The sequence below is a fragment of the Alternaria conjuncta genome (assembly GCF_024043145.1).
Source record: "Alternaria conjuncta strain BMP 0040 chromosome Unknown scaffold_1, whole genome shotgun sequence".
Taxonomy (NCBI): Eukaryota; Fungi; Ascomycota; class Dothideomycetes; order Pleosporales; family Pleosporaceae; genus Alternaria; species Alternaria conjuncta.
Window position 1 is genome coordinate 1,309,477 of NW_026250090.1, and position 18,539 is coordinate 1,328,015.

General features: G+C 52.1%; 5 protein-coding genes across 5 annotated transcripts; 2 read left to right on the forward strand and 3 right to left on the reverse strand.

Moving 5' to 3' along the window:
* Positions 1 to 294: 294 nt before the first annotated feature.
* On the forward strand, positions 295 to 6,978 carry J4E85_000468 (uncharacterized protein; the record flags this gene model as incomplete). Its single annotated transcript, XM_051464758.1, has 3 exons — positions 295 to 4,990; positions 5,421 to 6,554; positions 6,623 to 6,978. The coding sequence occupies 3 exons, from the start codon at positions 295 to 297 to the stop codon at positions 6,976 to 6,978; spliced, it is 6,186 nt and encodes a 2,061-aa protein (XP_051331279.1).
* A 348-nt stretch (positions 6,979 to 7,326) lies between these two features.
* J4E85_000469 (uncharacterized protein) lies at positions 7,327 to 8,022 on the reverse strand (the record flags this gene model as incomplete). The annotated part of the gene is made up of 1 exon (XM_051464759.1): positions 7,327 to 8,022. The coding sequence occupies one exon, from the start codon at positions 8,020 to 8,022 to the stop codon at positions 7,327 to 7,329; it is 696 nt and encodes a 231-aa protein (XP_051331280.1).
* Positions 8,023 to 10,378: 2,356 nt separating this feature from the next.
* On the forward strand, positions 10,379 to 11,125 carry J4E85_000470 (uncharacterized protein; the record flags this gene model as incomplete). The annotated part of the gene is made up of 2 exons (XM_051464760.1): positions 10,379 to 10,858; positions 10,937 to 11,125. The coding sequence occupies 2 exons, from the start codon at positions 10,379 to 10,381 to the stop codon at positions 11,123 to 11,125; spliced, it is 669 nt and encodes a 222-aa protein (XP_051331281.1).
* A 2,400-nt stretch (positions 11,126 to 13,525) lies between these two features.
* On the reverse strand, positions 13,526 to 14,626 carry J4E85_000471 (uncharacterized protein; the record flags this gene model as incomplete). Its single annotated transcript, XM_051464761.1, has 1 exon — positions 13,526 to 14,626. The coding sequence occupies one exon, from the start codon at positions 14,624 to 14,626 to the stop codon at positions 13,526 to 13,528; it is 1,101 nt and encodes a 366-aa protein (XP_051331282.1).
* A 419-nt stretch (positions 14,627 to 15,045) lies between these two features.
* CEL1_1 (Esterase/lipase/thioesterase) lies at positions 15,046 to 16,626 on the reverse strand (the record flags this gene model as incomplete). Its single annotated transcript, XM_051464762.1, has 5 exons — positions 15,046 to 15,393; positions 15,446 to 15,788; positions 15,836 to 15,956; positions 16,006 to 16,141; positions 16,204 to 16,626. The coding sequence occupies 5 exons, from the start codon at positions 16,624 to 16,626 to the stop codon at positions 15,046 to 15,048; spliced, it is 1,371 nt and encodes a 456-aa protein (XP_051331283.1).
* Between the last annotated feature and the right edge of the window lie 1,913 nt (positions 16,627 to 18,539).

Below are 18,539 nucleotides of genomic sequence, written 5' to 3' on the forward strand. Positions count from 1 at the left end.
AGTTCGGTCGCGGTCAGCGCGACAAGACTAGCACCGATTGGGCCTGGCCAAAGGGCAGGGATGTCCCCACCGTCTTCCGCTACCCACAGTTGGTGCCGTCATCAAGCAGAGCCGCATATTTCGCGTAATCCGCAAGCCTCTGCCATGGTGACTGACGTGCGAGCGTGTGTTTCTTTTGTGTACTTGGATACGTAGCTGCAGCTGGCTTTCACTTGTTTCATCGCCTCAAAGACAATCCCGCCTACCTCTCCCCGACCTCGACGCTGAGTGACGCAACCCTCACCCAACCCCGCCATGTCAAAGCGTGCAGCAAAGGCACAGGCGAGCAGCGCGCGGGCGGCCACGACCTCGTTCGGCGCGTTCGGCGGCGCATCAGCAGCCTTCAGCGCGAGCACGTCGCCCCTGTCCTACGTATCCGAGCCCCCAGACCTCTCCGCCATCTCGGACCCAAACGTCGTCGTCTACTTCCGCAATCTGTCCAAGAAAGACAGCACGACCAAGGCGAAGGCGCTGGAAGACATACAATCGTACATATCGTCACTGCAAGAGCCAGTCGAAGAGGGCCTGCTCGAGGCATGGATCAAGATATACCCGCGAACCTCGATCGACAACGCGAAAGCCGTTCGCCAGAATGCCCACCTCGTCCACGGCCAATTCGCCGTATCCGCCGGCAAGCGCATAGCACGACACATGCCTAAGAGCGTGGCAGCCTGGCTATGTGGTCTGTATGACAGCGACCGATCCGTAGTCGACGCGACGCAGACCTCGCTCCGACAAGTCTTCAACACGCCCGAAAAGTTACAGAGCATTCGGAAGGTCTACCAACAGCCCATATTAGAATACTGTCGCGATGCAGTGGACAAGGAGAGTACGGCGACTCTGAGCGACGAGCGGATAGTCAGCAAAGATGACGCGGAAGCAAAGTATAGCCGCGTCATCTCTGCATGCATATCTTTACTGGGCAGCCTGTTGAACAATCTGCAGCCCGAGGAGCTCTCTAAGTACCACGCCGACTACGAGACTTTGATTGGCGACAAGAAGCTGTGGCAATTTGCTTCATACAATGACGCTGGCATACGGCGCGCAGTGCACCGTCTTCTCAGGACATGCGTTGCGAAGGAGGATGCTGCTATCCAGGAGAATCTCGATACCCTGAGCAAGGCATACCTAGCAGAGGGGTTGAACTCTGATCAGACCGGTTCTATCGGCGATTACGTTGAATCTTTGACCCTCCTCACTTCTGTACACCCTTCCGTGTGGACTACCGACTACAAAAGTAAGACTGGGGTGGACAGACGCCTACGGCAGTTCCTGAAGAAGGGCTCTCAACTAGGACCTCGTGATACCTGGGCCCGCATACCTGAGCTGTTGAAGATCATACCAGAAGAAGTCCTGCCTCAATCCAGTACCGACTCCGCGGAGCTGCTGAACGCCCTGCATGGTGGCATTATCCGCAAGGACGAGCCAAAGTACAATCACGAAGCGGGATTCAAAGCATACCTGGAAGTGGCTGGGAATCTGGTTCAGCGACTCAGTGATGAGGAAAAGACCAAGCTCCTCAACGAGATGGTGCTACCAATAATAACGCAGTACCTGCGACCGACGCTAGAGACCTCGCATTGGGCTGTGCCTTCTAATGCTTCAGGTCTGCTCTCCAAAGCATTAGGCATCCAAGGAATGGCCGTTGTGCTAGAAGAGCAATGGCCTACTTTCTCCCAACAATTGGTCGATGCTATCAAGACCCTGGCCCCCGAACAGTCGAAAGATTATGAGAAGTCTCAATCGAGCGTCATTCAGCACGCCACACGCTTCGCAACTATACAAGACCAAGCGCTCACGATCGAGAATTTGGCGAAGCTACAATCTGTTTTTTCCCAAGCTTGCTCGTCAATAGTTGGGGAAGCTCTGGAAGTACTCAAGAACAGAAACGGAAAGCCATATGGCGCAGCGGGCACCATTGCGGTTTTGCCGAAACGAAATCCCAGCCTGATCTCATCTACCCAATCCGAACAAGACCTAGAGTCATTCATACAACACGATCTCCCAGGCCTTGTACTATCTCCTTCGTCTTCATACGTGATCGACATACTATATACCAAGTCCGATCGCGCGTATTTCAAGAACGCATGGAGCGCGTCGCTCAAGACTGTTCTCAAAGAGACCGACTCTCCGGCGAAGACCAAGGCGCTTGAAGCAATTCTTACCTCTTCCAGGATCCCGCCCTCATTCGATCTTGCAACCTCTGACCCTGAGTTGCAGAAGTACATTACTGCGAACGTACGCGAAGCTGTAGAAGGTTCTACCGAATGGGACTCGTTCAACCGTATGCTTCAATCGCCAGCGAAGATACTTTCCCCGGAAACAACAGACGAGATCCTTGCGTACATGACGGAAACCCTCTCGATATCGCACCAGGCTCCTTACTCGTTACAGGGCCTACGTCAAATAGTCAAGTCGAACCCGCCGATGCTCCGAGAGTTTGTCTCTAGTCCGCAAGGCTCCGGCCTTCTGCAAAGCCTGCTTCTGGCCTCAGAATCTCCAGATGACGAAGTGGCGCAGGCTGCTAAAGCTGTCAACGCTTCCATTCAGACAATTTTATCCTCTGGATCTGACTCCAAGCAATCTATTTACAATCTTGTTCAACAAGGGCTACGAGACGCATCCCCGACATCGGTCTCGGTCGAGACTCTGGTTGACTTGGCGAAGCAGTCCGTCAAAGCTGGTGGTGACTGGGATGAGATTGCTAAAGTGTTTCCAAGCATCGACGACTGGAATGCATCTATGGAGCCATTCCTCAACGCTGTACCAAAATTATCTCTGGCCATTACGAATCCCCTTGGTGGCGCCGTATATCTGGTGAATGATGGACAGATGCCCTCTACGATCAGGACCATGTCACGGGATGCCGATGGCTACTCTCCTGCATACAGAATTACGCAATATGTGGCGAGGCTGTTCAAGAACCCCGACTATTTCTCCATGGACAAGCTTCCTTCTGAACTTCGGGCTGCCTATCTCCGCAACATTGCGGTCGCCGTACAACTCGCAGATGACAACCTTGGCCTCGCTGGCGCGAACGGTTTCTGGGCACAATACAACTCAGACGTTGAAGCCGAGGCCATGACCTTCATCTCGGATGCTCAAACTCTTGTGACACACGAACTAAAGAGCCTTGCCGCGATGTGGTCGAAGGATGATGTCGACGCTACGCTGTTGTCTTGGGCGAACACACTCTTGGGGAGCATAGACGCCAGCGCGACGTCTCCAGCTTACTATCACGCACGAGCGTACGCGGTCATGATCGCTGATGCCATTGAGATCGCTGGTTGGAAGAATTCACAGACTGCTCAACTTCAGGAAACGCTCAAGACGACGCGAAGTTCAAAGAACGCCCTCCAGCTTCTTGCGCTACTGAACGCCTTCAAGGAGCCACTGTCATATGCAAAGGCTTGTGAGCGCATGTGTAATGAGGTCATCGCCGATCTGACGGGTATTGATGCCCAGCAAAAGTCGCAAGAGGCACTGCAGCAGCTTGTTCTATTGAACAGTGTTATGGGCCAAGAGGGGATCTTGGAAAGCATCGCCGGTCCTCGTCTTATGCGGTTTGTTCAGCATGTTGTACCGTGGCTGCAAGCAGACGCACTCTCGCGTCCTGTGAAGGCCGAACTGTGTCGCGCGTTGACAGTATTGCTTCCATTGGTTGGCGATATGTACGGCGAGCACTGGGCTGGCATCTTGGGTGCACTCGCCGGAATCTGGGCGACCACGAAAGAGCTGGAGTCAAACGAGTCCGGCATGGATAGCCCGATTCCTCTCGTGCACACATCCCTAAAGCTATACGCACAGCTCCGAACTTTGACGCAAGCCGAAGAGCCCAACGACGATCTTCTCGACGCTTGGAAAGAGAACGAGCAACCAGTTGCTGATGGGCTTATCAACATCTTGAAGCATTCGCAGCACTTTCCGGATGAGTTCCATCAGCCGCTCAAGATGGTCAATGATGTGCTAGCGCGCCAGATTTCCAAGGTATCGCTCAAGCATCTGGAGTCCACGGAAGAGCTATTCCCTCTTCTCTACGTGGAATCGCAACCTGTGCAGCAAACTGCCTTCGACATCCTGCATAAGCAGATTCCCGCAGCTCAGGAGCAGATATCTATCGATGCGGCATTGGAGAAGACTACCGCGCGTTTACCCGAGGAGTTGCTATCTCTGATCATCGACGCGCCTACGGTTGCAGCGATTGCTGACGCTAACTTTGAACGCAGTGTGCCGTTGCCATTGCGCGGTTATCTGTTGAGCTGGTTGCTGGTATTCGATCACCTGGAACATGCATCCTTCAAGGTCAAGAACGACTACGTCGAGCACATCAGAGAAGGTGAATACCTTCCAGGTCTGCTCGATTTCATGTTCGACTTCCTTGGCCACGCGCACAACAAGCCGGTCGACGTCTCCAAACTTGACATCACGACATACGAAGCAGATGTTGAGCCTCCAAAGCGCGATCTGCAGTGGCTACTTACACACCTGTACTTCCTGTGTCTGCGCGACGTTCCATCTCTGACAAAGACCTGGTTCAAGAGCTGCAAGTCGCGCGCCATAGTCGTCGCGCTCGAGCCTTGGACGGAGAAGTACGTGTCACCACCTGTGATTGTGGCCGCCCTCAACGCAGTCAACACATGGTCAGAGGAACAGGCCGCATCTGAGCCCGATTCAGCATTCGCGGTCAAGGTCGTTAACCGCGCGCGCGAGATCACTGCGTCCTACGTTGTCGACGAACAAACCATGGCGATGAGGATTTCTCTGCCTGCCGCATTCCCTCTTGCAAATGCCCACATCGAAGGCCTGAATCGCGTTGCCGTCAACGAGCAAAAGTGGCAATCATGGCTGAGAACTTCGCTGGGAGCTATTACAATCTTCAATGGCAGCCTGATCGACGCGCTGACCACATTCAAGAGAAACGTCGATGGAGCGCTCAAGGGCCAGATTGAATGTGCGATCTGCTATAGTATAGTTGGATCCGATCGCAAGTTGCCTGACAAGAAATGTCACACTTGCAAGAACTTGTTCCATGGCGTCTGTCTGTTTAAGTGGTTCAAGAGTAGTGATGCCTCGAGCTGTCCACTCTGCAGAACTAGCTTCAACTATGCATAGACTAGAGGGATTGATCACGTGTGGTAGACTACGACATCGTTCGTAAAAGGTAGATACTAAAAATGTATCAATTCTTTGAGTCAATTTCCATCATAGATGGTGTTGGTGTTCCGGCGCACAGCTGGACCTCGGCTGTACCTGAATCTACCCCACATCAACGCTACGGTATACCGAGCTGAAGCTGACCAGTTGCCCAAGCTTACTCATGGCTTGCATCTGTAGACTAATTCATCTTTATCCATCCTTCTATACTGCGTTTTAACAACTAGCGGTCATCTACCACCCAACCTCCACCACCATGGCGCCAGCCGCCCCCACCCTAGAGTTCAACTACGACATCTCCTGCCCCTTCGCCTACATAGCCTCCACACGCGTCCAATCCCTTGCCCAACGCACGCACGCAAACCTGATCTACAAACCCGTCCTCCTAGGCGCCATCTACCGCGCCACATCCGCGCCCCAAGGCGCTGGCGGCTCTGCCTCCGATGTCTTCAACTCCGCCAAAAAGGCCGTCACAGGACATGGTATGCAGCGCACACTCCGCAGATACAACATCCGATACAACCCCCCACCCCAGCATCCGCGCAAAACAGTCAATGCCCTACGTTTGTTGTACTGTGTGAAGGACCAGGAGAAGAGGAGGGCGCTTACGGATCGATTATTTCAGGCTTACTGGGTAGACGGCCAAGATGTAAATTCCAACACGACGCTTTTGCAGATCGCGAGGGAGTGTGGAGTGCAAGGGCTGGAAGAAGAGTGTTTCGCTGATGTGAACGCGAGGAAAGAGTTGGAAAAGAGTACCGAAGAAGCCATCCAGAGAGGTGCTTTTGGTGTTCCTGGCTTCTGGATCCCGGATGCGGTTTGGACGGGGGTTAGTGGCGAGGAGGAGAAAGGGAGATTCTTTTGGGGACAAGATCGTATGCATTTTGTTGAGGCGACGTTAAACGCTCTTTCATCTTCTTCTTCGGCTGGTAAAGGGTGGAGTGGTGTCCCTGGACTCAAGAGTCTGATGCCTCGCTGCGTGCCAAAGAACACTCCTCACGGTCCTGTCAAGTTGGAGTTCTGGTTCGATTTCAGCAGTCCATGGGCATTTCTGGGGTACACGCAATTGGAAAGACTGAAGAGTAACTTTGGATCCGGACTGGAGGTTGTTATGAAACCATTCCTGCTCGGTATTCTGTTTAGAGAGATTGGTGCGCCGAATCTACCAGGGTCGGCGGTTAGTCCTGCGAAGGCGAAGTGGTCGAGACAAGATCATGCGGATTGGACGGAGTATTGGAACGCTGTTAGTGCGCAGGACGGTGGTCGACAGGTCAAGTTCCACTGGGCGGATACGTTCCCTATCCGGACGCCCACTGTGTTGAGGGTTGCTATTGTAGAGCCGGAGACTACGAACTTGTTATGTAAGTCGCACTTTTGTTCTTTTGCAAAACGCCTGATACATGCCACGCAGCATGCTAATCAGACACAGTCGAAGCGTGCTGGTCCCACAACCAAAACATGTCCGACGACTCCGTACTCCGCGCTGTCCTTGACCAAGGTGGTTTCAATGGTGCTGACCTCATTGCACGCGCGAACGAGCCCGATGCCAAAGCCAAACTACGGACTTTGACTGCAGAGGCAAAAGACCTGGGTCTTTGCGGCGTACCTACGTATCGTGTGCTGAGACAGACGGATAGTGGGGAGTGGAAAGCAGTGGGCGGGTTGGTGTGGGGACAGGATGAGATCAATGTTGTGGAGGACCTGATTGCTGGGTGGAATCCTGAGAGCTCGAGTGAGGTCGCTGAGGTGACAAAGGGAGAGAAGGGCGCAAGTGCGAAGTTGTGAACGCGGCATATTGGCTGTCCCGGGGGAGTGGGGGTATCGCAGCATTGACAGCTTACTGGCCCGATACATGGCTCACGAGACATCAATGCATGCAGAGATATATTGTGGACAAGTTGGTGACGATCAAATTATCGTGGTGTTGTACCATGGTTCATAAGGGTACATACACATGTCATTAAACAAAAGCAAACCATTACGCCATGTCCATGCGCCTTTCCTGGGTATCAAAAGTGGAAGTGTATCTATCTTTCCGGGGTATTCGTTCGTTTCTCGTGTTGAGTTGTAGGGTATGCGCCGTAATATACGCGCAGAAGTATTCGCAATGTGGATGCGGAAGGATCGACAAGCTCACACCGACAAGTCAATGTCACCGTAGGCACGGCGCTTCCTCCTCTTGCTCGCAAGTTGGGGGCTCCAGATGCCACTGAAGAGGTCCTCGCATTCGTCTTCGTCCTGCGAATCGAACTCGATGTCACCTTCCTTCTCCAGTACCATGCCGTTGTCTTCCTCTTCTACGCTCTCGTCCCACTCCGCGCCTTTGACAACTCTCTTCGTCTCCAGTATGAATTTGCCAACCTTGTACTTCTGAGTCTCTTCAGCAGCATCGACGTACTTCCATCCTAACACGGTACCACAGCTGCGACAGCTAATATCGGAAACGGTATGCGCACCCGTGACGAGCTGACGAGCGTGGGCTTTGTGCGTCAAAGTGTTGGGTAGGTCGCCCGCCTTCCAGCCTGTCGCTGACATGTCACCACCAGCAAACGCGCTAGATGCCGATGGAGGTCCTACAAGATATGCGCGACCATGACGCCCAGTGAACCCTTTGCTTATTATGGCTGACGTGGGGATGAGGTCGGCAAGGCACTTCTGGCAGCGCAGGTGTGAGTTCGGTTGGGCCGTCAAGAAAGAGGTCGGCTGGGGTGGAGACGAGGACGGAGATGTGGAGGCGGTCGAGATGCTGATGGCAGAGCTTCGGCGGCGGCGGAAGGGAAGGCTGGGGAATAGGTAGAGAGGGAATGGTTGCGTTGGTGAGCTCGGCATGGTGTACTACAGAGGGTTGATCGGAATATTAGTGGTGGTATAGTGATGCGACTATCGCCTGGCGCTATGGAAAGAAAGATCCTTCGAGGTCTCCGGACGGCTAAACTATGAGGTCTCGCTTCCTGCTGCTTGGTGGAGATCGTGAATGGTGTAGTCGTGCCGCCTGATGAACGTCCGGCCGGTGTTGGCTCGGGTAGGGTATAAAAAGTAACTACGCGTTTCGCCAGTGAGCGGAGACGAGGCTCTTTATCCTTAGGCTCGAGAGAAGTAAGACGCTCCCGGGGGAGGCTGCCCGCCCTTTGAGGCGTGTCGACGCGAAGGAGCAGATGACGCGCCGAAGACGGATGCGGAAATGTCGCGATAAGCGATAAGGGCGCCACAGCCGAGGAGGCGGGGTGGCGGGGCAAGACAGATGTCGCACCTCAGGCTCTCGACATCGACGGGGGAGACAAACTGATGCGTTCAAACTCTTGGACGTAGTATTTAGCAGACAGTAAAATTGCTAACGAGGATATATAGAGTGACTATGGCGGTGAGTATCACGTTCTTGCGATCATCATCCGGCGAAGGGTGCAGCCAATACTTATGCGACACCAGATCATGCGACCCTCAAACCCGGGCGTGTCGTCACGAGGTGCGCTGGCGCTCTCCGATTGTGCCCGGGCAGTACTTCCACTGCATTTGGTCTATTGCATCCTTGCTGTATCCTTGCCATAGTTTACAGATACTGGTATCTTGTTTGACCGGCACTTGCCTGATCACCAGCAGACGCACCGTTGGTCTCGTCATACCTAGGTAACCTTGGAATGGCTGTATTCTATCGACGCCTTATGGCCGTCTACCATATGGCAACCGAAATGCTTCATGTTGCGATTCCACCGTTCTCATACGGTTTCAAGCTTTGGTACCAGGATGCCAACGACTATCGACGAACGTAAGACTCGGTACAGCTTCCCAGCTTCGTAGGCGCAATTGCCACGATCAACATGTTTCCTGGCCTGTACCTGGGCTTCGGCACTTTCTGAACAAGGTTGAAACCACCAGACTACAAGGACCGAACAATCGCGAACTCAAAATGCAGCGTGTAGCCGGCGAAGACCACGCGACCTAAAGCCAAGCCATCGCCCCGTTGAGGAGCAGTACTCGATGCAAGACAGAATATCCAAACTGCTGATAGCGGCTGTCGAAGTTATTGCGTTTAACTTTTCTAATCCTTGCCCTGGAGCCTCATGCATCGACTTACCACTCTCGTCTTGGGCTGTTATACGAAGACGTGCACCTATTATGATCAATACTCGTCTTATGAGAGTTACCCCAGAGTTTGCGCAGTAGCCTACGTTGATCACAACACGACTTGGCGATGGGGTATTCTACCGGAGTGTTTGCATAGAATTTGGCATTTCACAGAGGCTCCTTTGCTACCTCAGCTCGATAACCATGTGGCTTCATCACTCCACTCAAGAGTGAGTATCTCTTTGACGAATTCTTTCATGTTTTTACCATTTCACGGTGCCATCAAACCACAAGTTTGCTATATCGCTGACTGCTCGATCAACAAACGGTACAGAACAGCAATCCCACACCCTTTATACATCTGCCCCGTTTACGCGCTTCAGTCAATCTGACGTGCTGTGCCAACAGTCGACGAACACGATGGATCTCGCCGCGCAGAAAGACTTCGAAGAACATATCGGACTGTTGCGGCGTTCAGCATTGGTCATCAATCGGGTACTGTTCAAAATCTTACAGCACGTTGGACTGCAACTTTTCGATCTTGACTCAGTACACACAGCAGAAGCTCAACCGTTGCTCACGTTCGTGGTTAGTAAAGTCCCGAAGCCAAATGAACGAAATGCATGTACTGACTTTGTACACTCGTATGCAGGCTAATTATGTCTCTTTGGACAATCTAGATCGAGGAGTCGCGTCTAATTTGTCATCTGAAGTGAGAATGGAGATCGTTTCTCTCTCCGACGCATGGCCAGTATCAAAATTGGAAAGAACCAGAGACTACTATCGAGCCTATATTGCAGACGCAGCACTGTTCGCTCGAACATTAGCGTATCGCGCCGAAGGTCAGCCCTTTTTCAGGCTCATTGACAATGTTCGTTTCAGTCTAGATCTTGACACATTCAAGGAGTCTACCGCAAACCCCTACCTGGCGGCTCGAATGCTATAGATAAAGCAACGTCAAGCTAAAGGCCAAAAGCTGTATCCAACCGAAGGCCATTCCTATAGGCTTATATTAGAGTATAAAGCTTTGCACAAGGGCCTAAGCGGTCAAATACAAAAAGAGTACCTCGATAAAAAATACATTCGAAGCTATACGTCTTTAGAGTAGGACCGTTTCATCAGTATGGTTTCATACTTAACCTGCTGTCGGTACAAGCAAGCAGAGTTCATCGGTGAGTTAGATGCGGTGCTTGATAAGCGAAGTGTTGCTCTCAGCGAAACTTCTTCTTATGACAGGAATAACAACGAGGCCACAGAAGGCGAAGTCGATCAAAATGCTAATAAAGACAACGACAATGTAGAGGACATCGTACCATCCGGCTCCCAAGATAACGACTCCGACTCCGACACGAGGAGGGAGGTCTCACCCAGTAAACGACCACCAATCTACCCAGCGGTATCGGACTTCACCACGCCGTGTACCCAAGAAGCAATGGCAGCGGATGATCCGGCCGATCGCCGCTGCTATGCCTGTTATTACGACTACGGGGTGTCCTTCTCGCATTCGAACAGAATTGAGCCAGCTGTCCGTACTCCCTGCGGCCACACGCACGGTACCATCTGTCTTGAGGATCATCTGAAGACAGGCAAAGCCACTTGTCCCGTATGTCGTGAGAGACTGTTCGGGTTTGACCAGCGCCTTGATTTCCATGAAAGCGGCATGTATGTTCGTCTGGTGCAGGCTATAGATGGCATCGCCAAGCTAGATCCGGCTATCGATCGCTATCTGTTGGAGGGTCAGAAAGAGACACATAACTTCGACTTTGCGAAACTTCTCGGAGACCTCTTCAAGCTTTGTGCACGCATTATTACCTGTCGGTCTGAACTGCGGAAAGCGATTCCTGTTGAGATCTCAATCGTAGAGGTTTAATTTGGCTTACAGGAAGACGCTGAGTCGTAACGAGTTGTACGTAAGATGAGGAACGTCCTGGAGGATGCATGGTCAATAAGTAATGGAAGTGATCTCCATAGAGGTTGTTAGAGCATCTACATGTAGTTTGCAGACAACCACGGCTCGCCTTGCCTACCCGATCCTTCCCCCTCTATGCTTGTTGTCGCCAGAGTGTTGAGCGGGCTTCCATCACAGCAATACGCTCGTTCATCGCCGTGACTCTGGCTTGCGCTTCTGTAAGCGCATTTGGCTCGATTGGATCCTCCGCCGCTTTAAGCCCCCTCTCCGTCGATCCCACAATAAAGTTCAAGACGCCCCTTGTATCAGTCTGTACATCGAGAGCCAATTTCCGCGTGCACCACATGAGTCCTTCTAAGAAGTCGCCGATGAGCAAGCCCGATCGTCTCAGTGTACCTGTGGAACTGTGATGAGGCGAGTGACCGACTGCCGCCGAAAGTCGGAGACCAGAAGGTTGAATGCCGATGTCATGTTTCAACCCAGATGTTGTACATATCGAATCCACGTCTTCCACCTGTTCTGCGAGGTCCATAGCAGTTTGGAACACCTGGTATTTGGGCTCGATGTCTGTGGAGTAAGGCAAATTTGGACCTATGAGCCGTATGTCAATCGTCGAGTTGTATCCGTCGATGCATAGAAATGGGGTGTGTTTCAGGAATCGAAGCATCGGGTGCAAATTATCCCACCGGAAGCTGAAGTGGAACGTATGACATTTACCACAATGGACGCCACCCATTTCAGTTATTGCTCGCGGAGCGGCACTATGACGGGAGATCGAGCGATTGGGGCCATGAGGTGTCCAGTGGTGACAAAGTATAATCATGTTAAACGCGGTTTTGTAGTGATCAAGTTGCCTGAGCCAACCACTTTGATTGTCGAAGGTCTTGCCATCTGCCGTACCGGATCCCACTAACAAATCTAGGCGCCACTCAAGATCGTGACCGATTTTGATGAACATTTCTCCGAATGTCTGCCCTCCGCGGGACTTCTCTGCGGCGAGCGCTTCGTCTAAAGGCTTGAAGTGCGGATTATCTCCAGACTTCACCGGTGTGGCGCGCTTGTAAAGGGCTGGCTGCAGCTCGCTTAAGTCTCGAACACAGTCGCACCATTGCCTGCAGACCTGCTTCACATGCAGTAGATCGAGTATGCTGAGATGCATGAAGATTGCAGCGAGAAATTCAGTTGTCGTCGCGACTTGCTGCGCAGCCGAGCGCGACTCGATGTTGGGGTAATCCATGGTGATGAGGGGGTCGGTGAAGAAGGAACCAGGGCAGCAATTGAGGCAAGGGACGGTTTATACGAAGCGGGCAAACGCGTTACACAGTAGTGACATGATCGCGTGGTACAAAGGCTTGGGGACTTCTTGTATTACGCGTCGAGTAAACAGCTGGCGCTTAGTCAGATATAAGATGGAGCTGTTTCGACTTACTACACTCACGAGAGGGTATAGACCACAAGATAATTGCCATCAAGCTTTGGCTAGGTCACGAATCGATCATGGGCAGGCCAAGTGAAGGCTGAAGTGTGCATCTCTCTGCCTCATGCTCAGCCAACACTTTAAACGACATGTCACAAGCGTCTGACATACTATCGCAGGACACCAGGATGATTATGATGAACGCATGCAGTAGCAACCTTGGAAGAGCTGATTGCGATAGTGTATGGGATGTCGACAAGTAGTTGCGGCGGTCGCTCAGGTCAGACCTCGGGAACCGGAATCCGTCCCCATTGAGCTAATCCAAATTGCGCTAGTGCCAGGTTCAGGAGGCAGCTACGTCACCACTGCCGCCCAAGCAGCCTCATGCAACACCACCTCGGCATTTGTGGCCCATCTTCGCATGCGACTACCACGAGCAGCAATCGCACTGATCCTCCTCTAGGTCGTCGCATGGGCACGGAAACCAACAACGTGTCACACCTTCCACACGATCTTCAAGCATCTTCGGTAGATGCTGCAGGCACTCCTGGCTAACAGTGGGGGAGAAGAGGCTAGGGCGAAGAGTACGCTGATTTGCCAGCAATGATAGCGACGAATTGGGGCCAAATCAGTAAAGATGTGGAGAAAAGAATACAGGCTGGGCACGCACGAACATAACAAGAGAGGGCATGGAAGTATTTGTATTCGGTCATGCGAAAACAGATTGCGTTTACTCCATACGAAGCAGACGCTCGTGTTTGCCGTTGTGACGCTGATGTCGATATCTCAGTGAAAACGAACTTGGTTGGGCCATGCGACACCAGACTCTGGTATACCGAAACGAACGCTCGAGATTAAAGAAAGAAGATCATGATCCATGACGCGAGAGTTCCTGCTTCTAGATACAGGATCAGTCGCTGCGATCTCTGGGCGCATCTGTTACCTCAACCACGAGCTGCTTGGTCTTCATCCAAATAACCTTCCTGCAAGCAGGATAACTCCTGCTGTGCCTCATCGTACAGCCGGGCGATATAGGCCTTGTCCTCCTCACATGTCTCAGCATATATTCCACCGGTGACATAGGCCTCGTTGACAGTCAGCACCTTAGCGCGACCGCGCGTAAAGGTCATGTCGCAAAATCGCAGAAGAGCGCGTAGCACTTGCCCCAACTTGATGCCATCTTGATCGCGAACAATCATATTCCCCAAATCCACGGGGTCTGAACCTTCGACGCAAGTCAGAATGAGCCTCGTGCACACGGGCGCCATGAAATAATGTTGAAGAATACCGCGTTGCTTTGCGGTTTCGTAAGCGTTGCTCACAGCCCTGGCAAACAACGCTAGAATATACAATTTTTTGCGACCACACCTGCGACCCTGGTTTTCGTCCAATGCAGGCCCCATCCGGTAGTCTGCACGCCCGAGATTCATAAGAGCGAAACGAAAGAGCAGTTCCGAACCATAGCCGTGACCGCATATTTCGTGGTTGTGTAGGAAGCGGAGAGCTGGATGTAAGCCCGAGGCAGCGTATGGAGGGTGAATACGCTGGCAACTGTTGCACTTGAACGCCTGTTGCTGAGGTGTCTGCTCGAGGATAGTATCAAGGTGAAACGTATAGTTGGGTTTCTCGAACGAATACCACAGACTTTGCCATTGCTGCTCTCGCACCGCGGCAGCGGTCACCTCATCTTCGCCTGCCTCAATTGCGTCATACACATCCCATTCCATGCGACGACTCGCCTCTAGAGCCCATTCCACCTCCTGGTAGCTTAGCGTGATGGGATACGTGGACATAATCTGTGGTAAATCAGGGTAATGTGGGTCTTCGTCGTTTGGGATTGGTGTGGGAAGCTGCCACAACTGGCGTTGGATGCTGGGTGTGCCGTCGACTATGGTTGTCAAGGCCTTCGAAGTTGCCCGAACATGAATTAGATCGCGAACATCCGGCAAACGGTTCAGGATATTCTCCGCGAGCTCTGTTATGGCCAACGCCGTTTGCGCGATTGATTGTTGTGGTGTTTCTTCGAGCTGTAGGTCCATAGCCATGGTGAAATCTGCGGTTGTGATGTGCTGTAAAGGGACTTCGGGAGGGTTGGACAATGACTTGGAAGTTCTTCCTCCGCTCCGGTGATGTTTTGAAATGCTAAGGAGGGATAGAAGTTAGGGGCATTCTCCCTATGAGCTAACAGCAGCCTATCGTGCCCCAACCAGTATTTCACTGTGAATACACACCGCCAAAGGTGAAAGCGCTAGAATCAAGTGTGCGCACTCTTGAACGAATATTTATTGCCTACAGTGTATTTCAAAACTGTACAGCGTTGATTGTTCCGTCTCTCTGATCAGAATGAAGCGAATGACATGATCAGACAGATTTATGTACAAGCGGTAACCGATGAGGCTGCGTAGAGCCAGAACCAGAGAGACAGTGAAAGCAACCCCGAAGCTCATCATGCGTCCTGATAAACTCAAGCAGGCTGCGCGAAAGTGCTGCCGATGGGCCCGAACTTGATGTTTGAGAAGATAACTTGCGCATTCGGGTTAGCAGACTCTACATCGGCTGGCACGCCGCTGTTGATGTCGCACTCGCCGCGAGCGACACCAGGCTGCTCCGGATCCTTGTCAGTAGGGTAGCTGCTGTCAAGCCAAAGCATATTGGCGTAGTGGTCGTCCCAGAGACTCATGACAAGTACCATGCCCAGGTTCATACCCCTACCCATGGACTCCATGCCGCCGAACTCGTTGAAGGGGTAGACTTCCTCCTGGAAGACTTCCTTCTGCGTGTTGCACCATTCTTGGGTGATCGAGTTGCCTGTCTGCGCGATTGTCAGAAGGGAGTTCATAAGGCTTGGTGACGTGAGCACATACCATGCCAGGGACTGTGGGCTCCGGGTTAGCGATGACTTTGCCATTCTGCACATAGAAGCGCTTGATCTCGCTGAGCGATCCTCCAGATCCCAAGAACTGTGTGACCACTGTCACCTTCTTTGATGTGTCTACACCAGACTTGCCCTTGCCATAGAAGTCCCTCGCGCCGACACGGTATGGGTTGAAATCGCAACCATTCGCATCGCAGGAGCCGGCATAGCGATCGAGCGAGTATGTTCCACCACATGTATCGTCTGTGCAGACTGAGTAGCCTTCAGGCTGACAAGAGTGTGGGGTCACAGCCGTGGAGACTGAGTTTGCCTCCCAGATGTCCATCTCGGTGCTGAGTTGCGTCAAAATGGGCCTAGCCGAGCAGACTGGCGTACTCACCAGCATGCACCATTCCTGCCAATACCCGCATTGGGGTCAGATTCGGATGCTTGCCAACCTTCTGCATTGGCTTTGCCATCGATGTACTTCAGGTCTCGAGCACATTGAGCGTCACAGTAACCTGGGATGTATCAGTTCATGCTCTATGAATATCGAATCCTGCAACTTACCAGTCCCGTACTTTGCACCGGGTGCACCATGGCCCTTCTGGGGCATGGAAACGAAATACAATGCTCCATTGAGACCGCATGGCAACTGCGAGTTGTCGACGTCGAAAGTGAATTCGTTTCCGATAAGGTTGAACATCTAAACATCGAATCAAAATTATCAGCGTCTGTGTCATACCTAGATCTGGTGCGCTGCCCTACCTCATAGTTGTTTGCATCTTTCATGAGGTACGTGCGAGAGCCAATGTTGGTAGAGTATTGGTTCTTGGTAACGAACTTGAGAGTAAGAGCATTGCCAGAGGTCGTAATACCGTAGGTACCGCGATAGTCTGAGCCTTCAATAGCACAGTTCTTGGTACATGCGGCGTTAGTCGCACACGCCGTGGTGTTCCACTCGTTTCCGTCGAAGCAATTGGTGTAACCTCCAACGGAATGAAGCCAGCGCCAATTAGCATCAATGACAATCTCACCGTTGACGTTGGTGCAGCTGTTGCCACCGCTGCCTGTGCAGCGCTGCCAGGTCATCTTTGGGTGAGTTTCGGACTGCTCCGTTCCAATGACCCAGGCGGATGCGCGGGAGGCGCAAACACCCAGAAACACCGCAAGGTTCGAAGTCGACAACATGATGAAAGGGAAGACTGTGAGCTGAATGAAGGATGTGGGATGTCACACAGTTACTGGAATACATGATGCTACCAACTTATAGGATTGTTTCACGGCTTCGATCCTGGCCTTGCTTGTGTGCAAAGTACACGATGCATATTGCCCAGTCTCCAGAAGCCCGACAATGAGCTCATGCAATATGAGGAACTGATCATGCGATAATCTCTGACGGATTGATGGACATCTGGTCCGCCTTGGGAGTTGAGAACTCATTGTTGGACGCGATCAGGCTGTCACTTCGTCGCACAGCTAAGTTCCCAGAATGGTATCCCAGTCATATGCATCTCAGAGTAGTGCACTTCGTATGGATATTTCAACGTTGCCAAGTGATTATACTTCGGTATATGAGGTCAAGAGCCGTGGCGCTAAATGTGCAGTGCGGGGTTAGCTTGCGAGCAACGAATTAAAGGTAGTGGTTCAATCCATCGCGAATGTACCGATGGCTAAGCATTCTTGGTGTCTTTCCCCGGACAATTTGTATTCTTGGATCTCGCAAGGGCAATTTAAGGATGCACAGATGGCCAGGGTGTATCGTGCATGCTGCAACGTGTAGAAGGCGGGGTCGCGAATGAAGAGTAATCAACTCAATCATCGAGTCGATCCAATTGGCGGGCTGTATGACTACTCGTTGGCATCAAGACCACGGGGTCCTTTGTCACCTGGGATGCTCAAGTGTGTGGCAAGCCCGAGAGAAGGTTCTCTCGCCGTGTGGACATGCGATTCGGAGCCACCAGAGTGTCGCGTCGTCACAGGAGGAAGGGTATAGAGTGCCGAGGGCTTGGGCTCGAATGTTCCATATGGATTTCAGACGAGTTATCGATCACTGTGTCATGTGTTTCGTCCCTTCAAGTCTGCCATAGTCCATCTGCCAGCTACAGTTCAGTACGCGTGCCATGAGCGCTCAATGAATTGAGCAATCTTCCGCGACGTGATCGAGTGTCGGCGTTGCCAGGTATGTCCATCAAGGTGATCATCATGACCGAAGGTTACATTCATGACAATGTGCTATTATCGTCGACACTGCATGCTGTAGCGCAGAGCTGAAAGGCAAGCGACCGGTTCCGAACATAGATGCATGCTACAGTATGTCCCTGGTGGAGTACGTTGTTCAACCCATCTGGCGAGGGCAGTTGGAGCCCGAGCACATCTACATCGCCTGCGACTCGAGCTCTAGTGTGTTTGAAGCAAGTGTTCTTCTTGTAAGCATCGCGCTTGATCGTGGAGAGATAATAGGGGGAATACTGCCGAGATGGCTTATCGTGCGGACGGGTGCGACGCGTCGGAAGGGCGGGAGACCTGGGATGAACGTGAGTAGGTAGCCGAAAATCGTGCAGGGACTCGCGATTGTTCTGCCAGCAGGCATATATTCGGATGAATCGCTGCGCGATGTCGTCGGGGTCGTATTACTATCCTGTCGCGTCTGTTGGTGCCACGGGTGCAGATCTGCGCCTTGGCATCGCGCGCGTCATCGTTCTCACAATCCTCCCGAGGCCTTTCCATCTCGCAGAAATACACCAAGAATGACCTCTATTCGCACACAGCAAACATTCCAGAAACGTGAATTTCCAGCTCTGCATGTAAAACAACATCTGCGGAACGCGCCTGGAGATGCCGACGAGATATGAGTAGAAGACTAGGTGCTGGAAGCTGCCCAAGTATCAACCCATCAAAATCTAATCTACATCTACATCCGTGTCAGAGTCCACCCGCAGGACAAGGACCAATTCTAATCATGATCAAGCTAAAACGCGATCAGGCTCTCCGCCTTTCGTGTGGCACACAATCTCCAATGGTTGCAACTTGGTAGACATACCATCACCCTCTACTCAAGCCTGGCATGACACCACAATTCTCCAAGTGCATGTTCATACCTC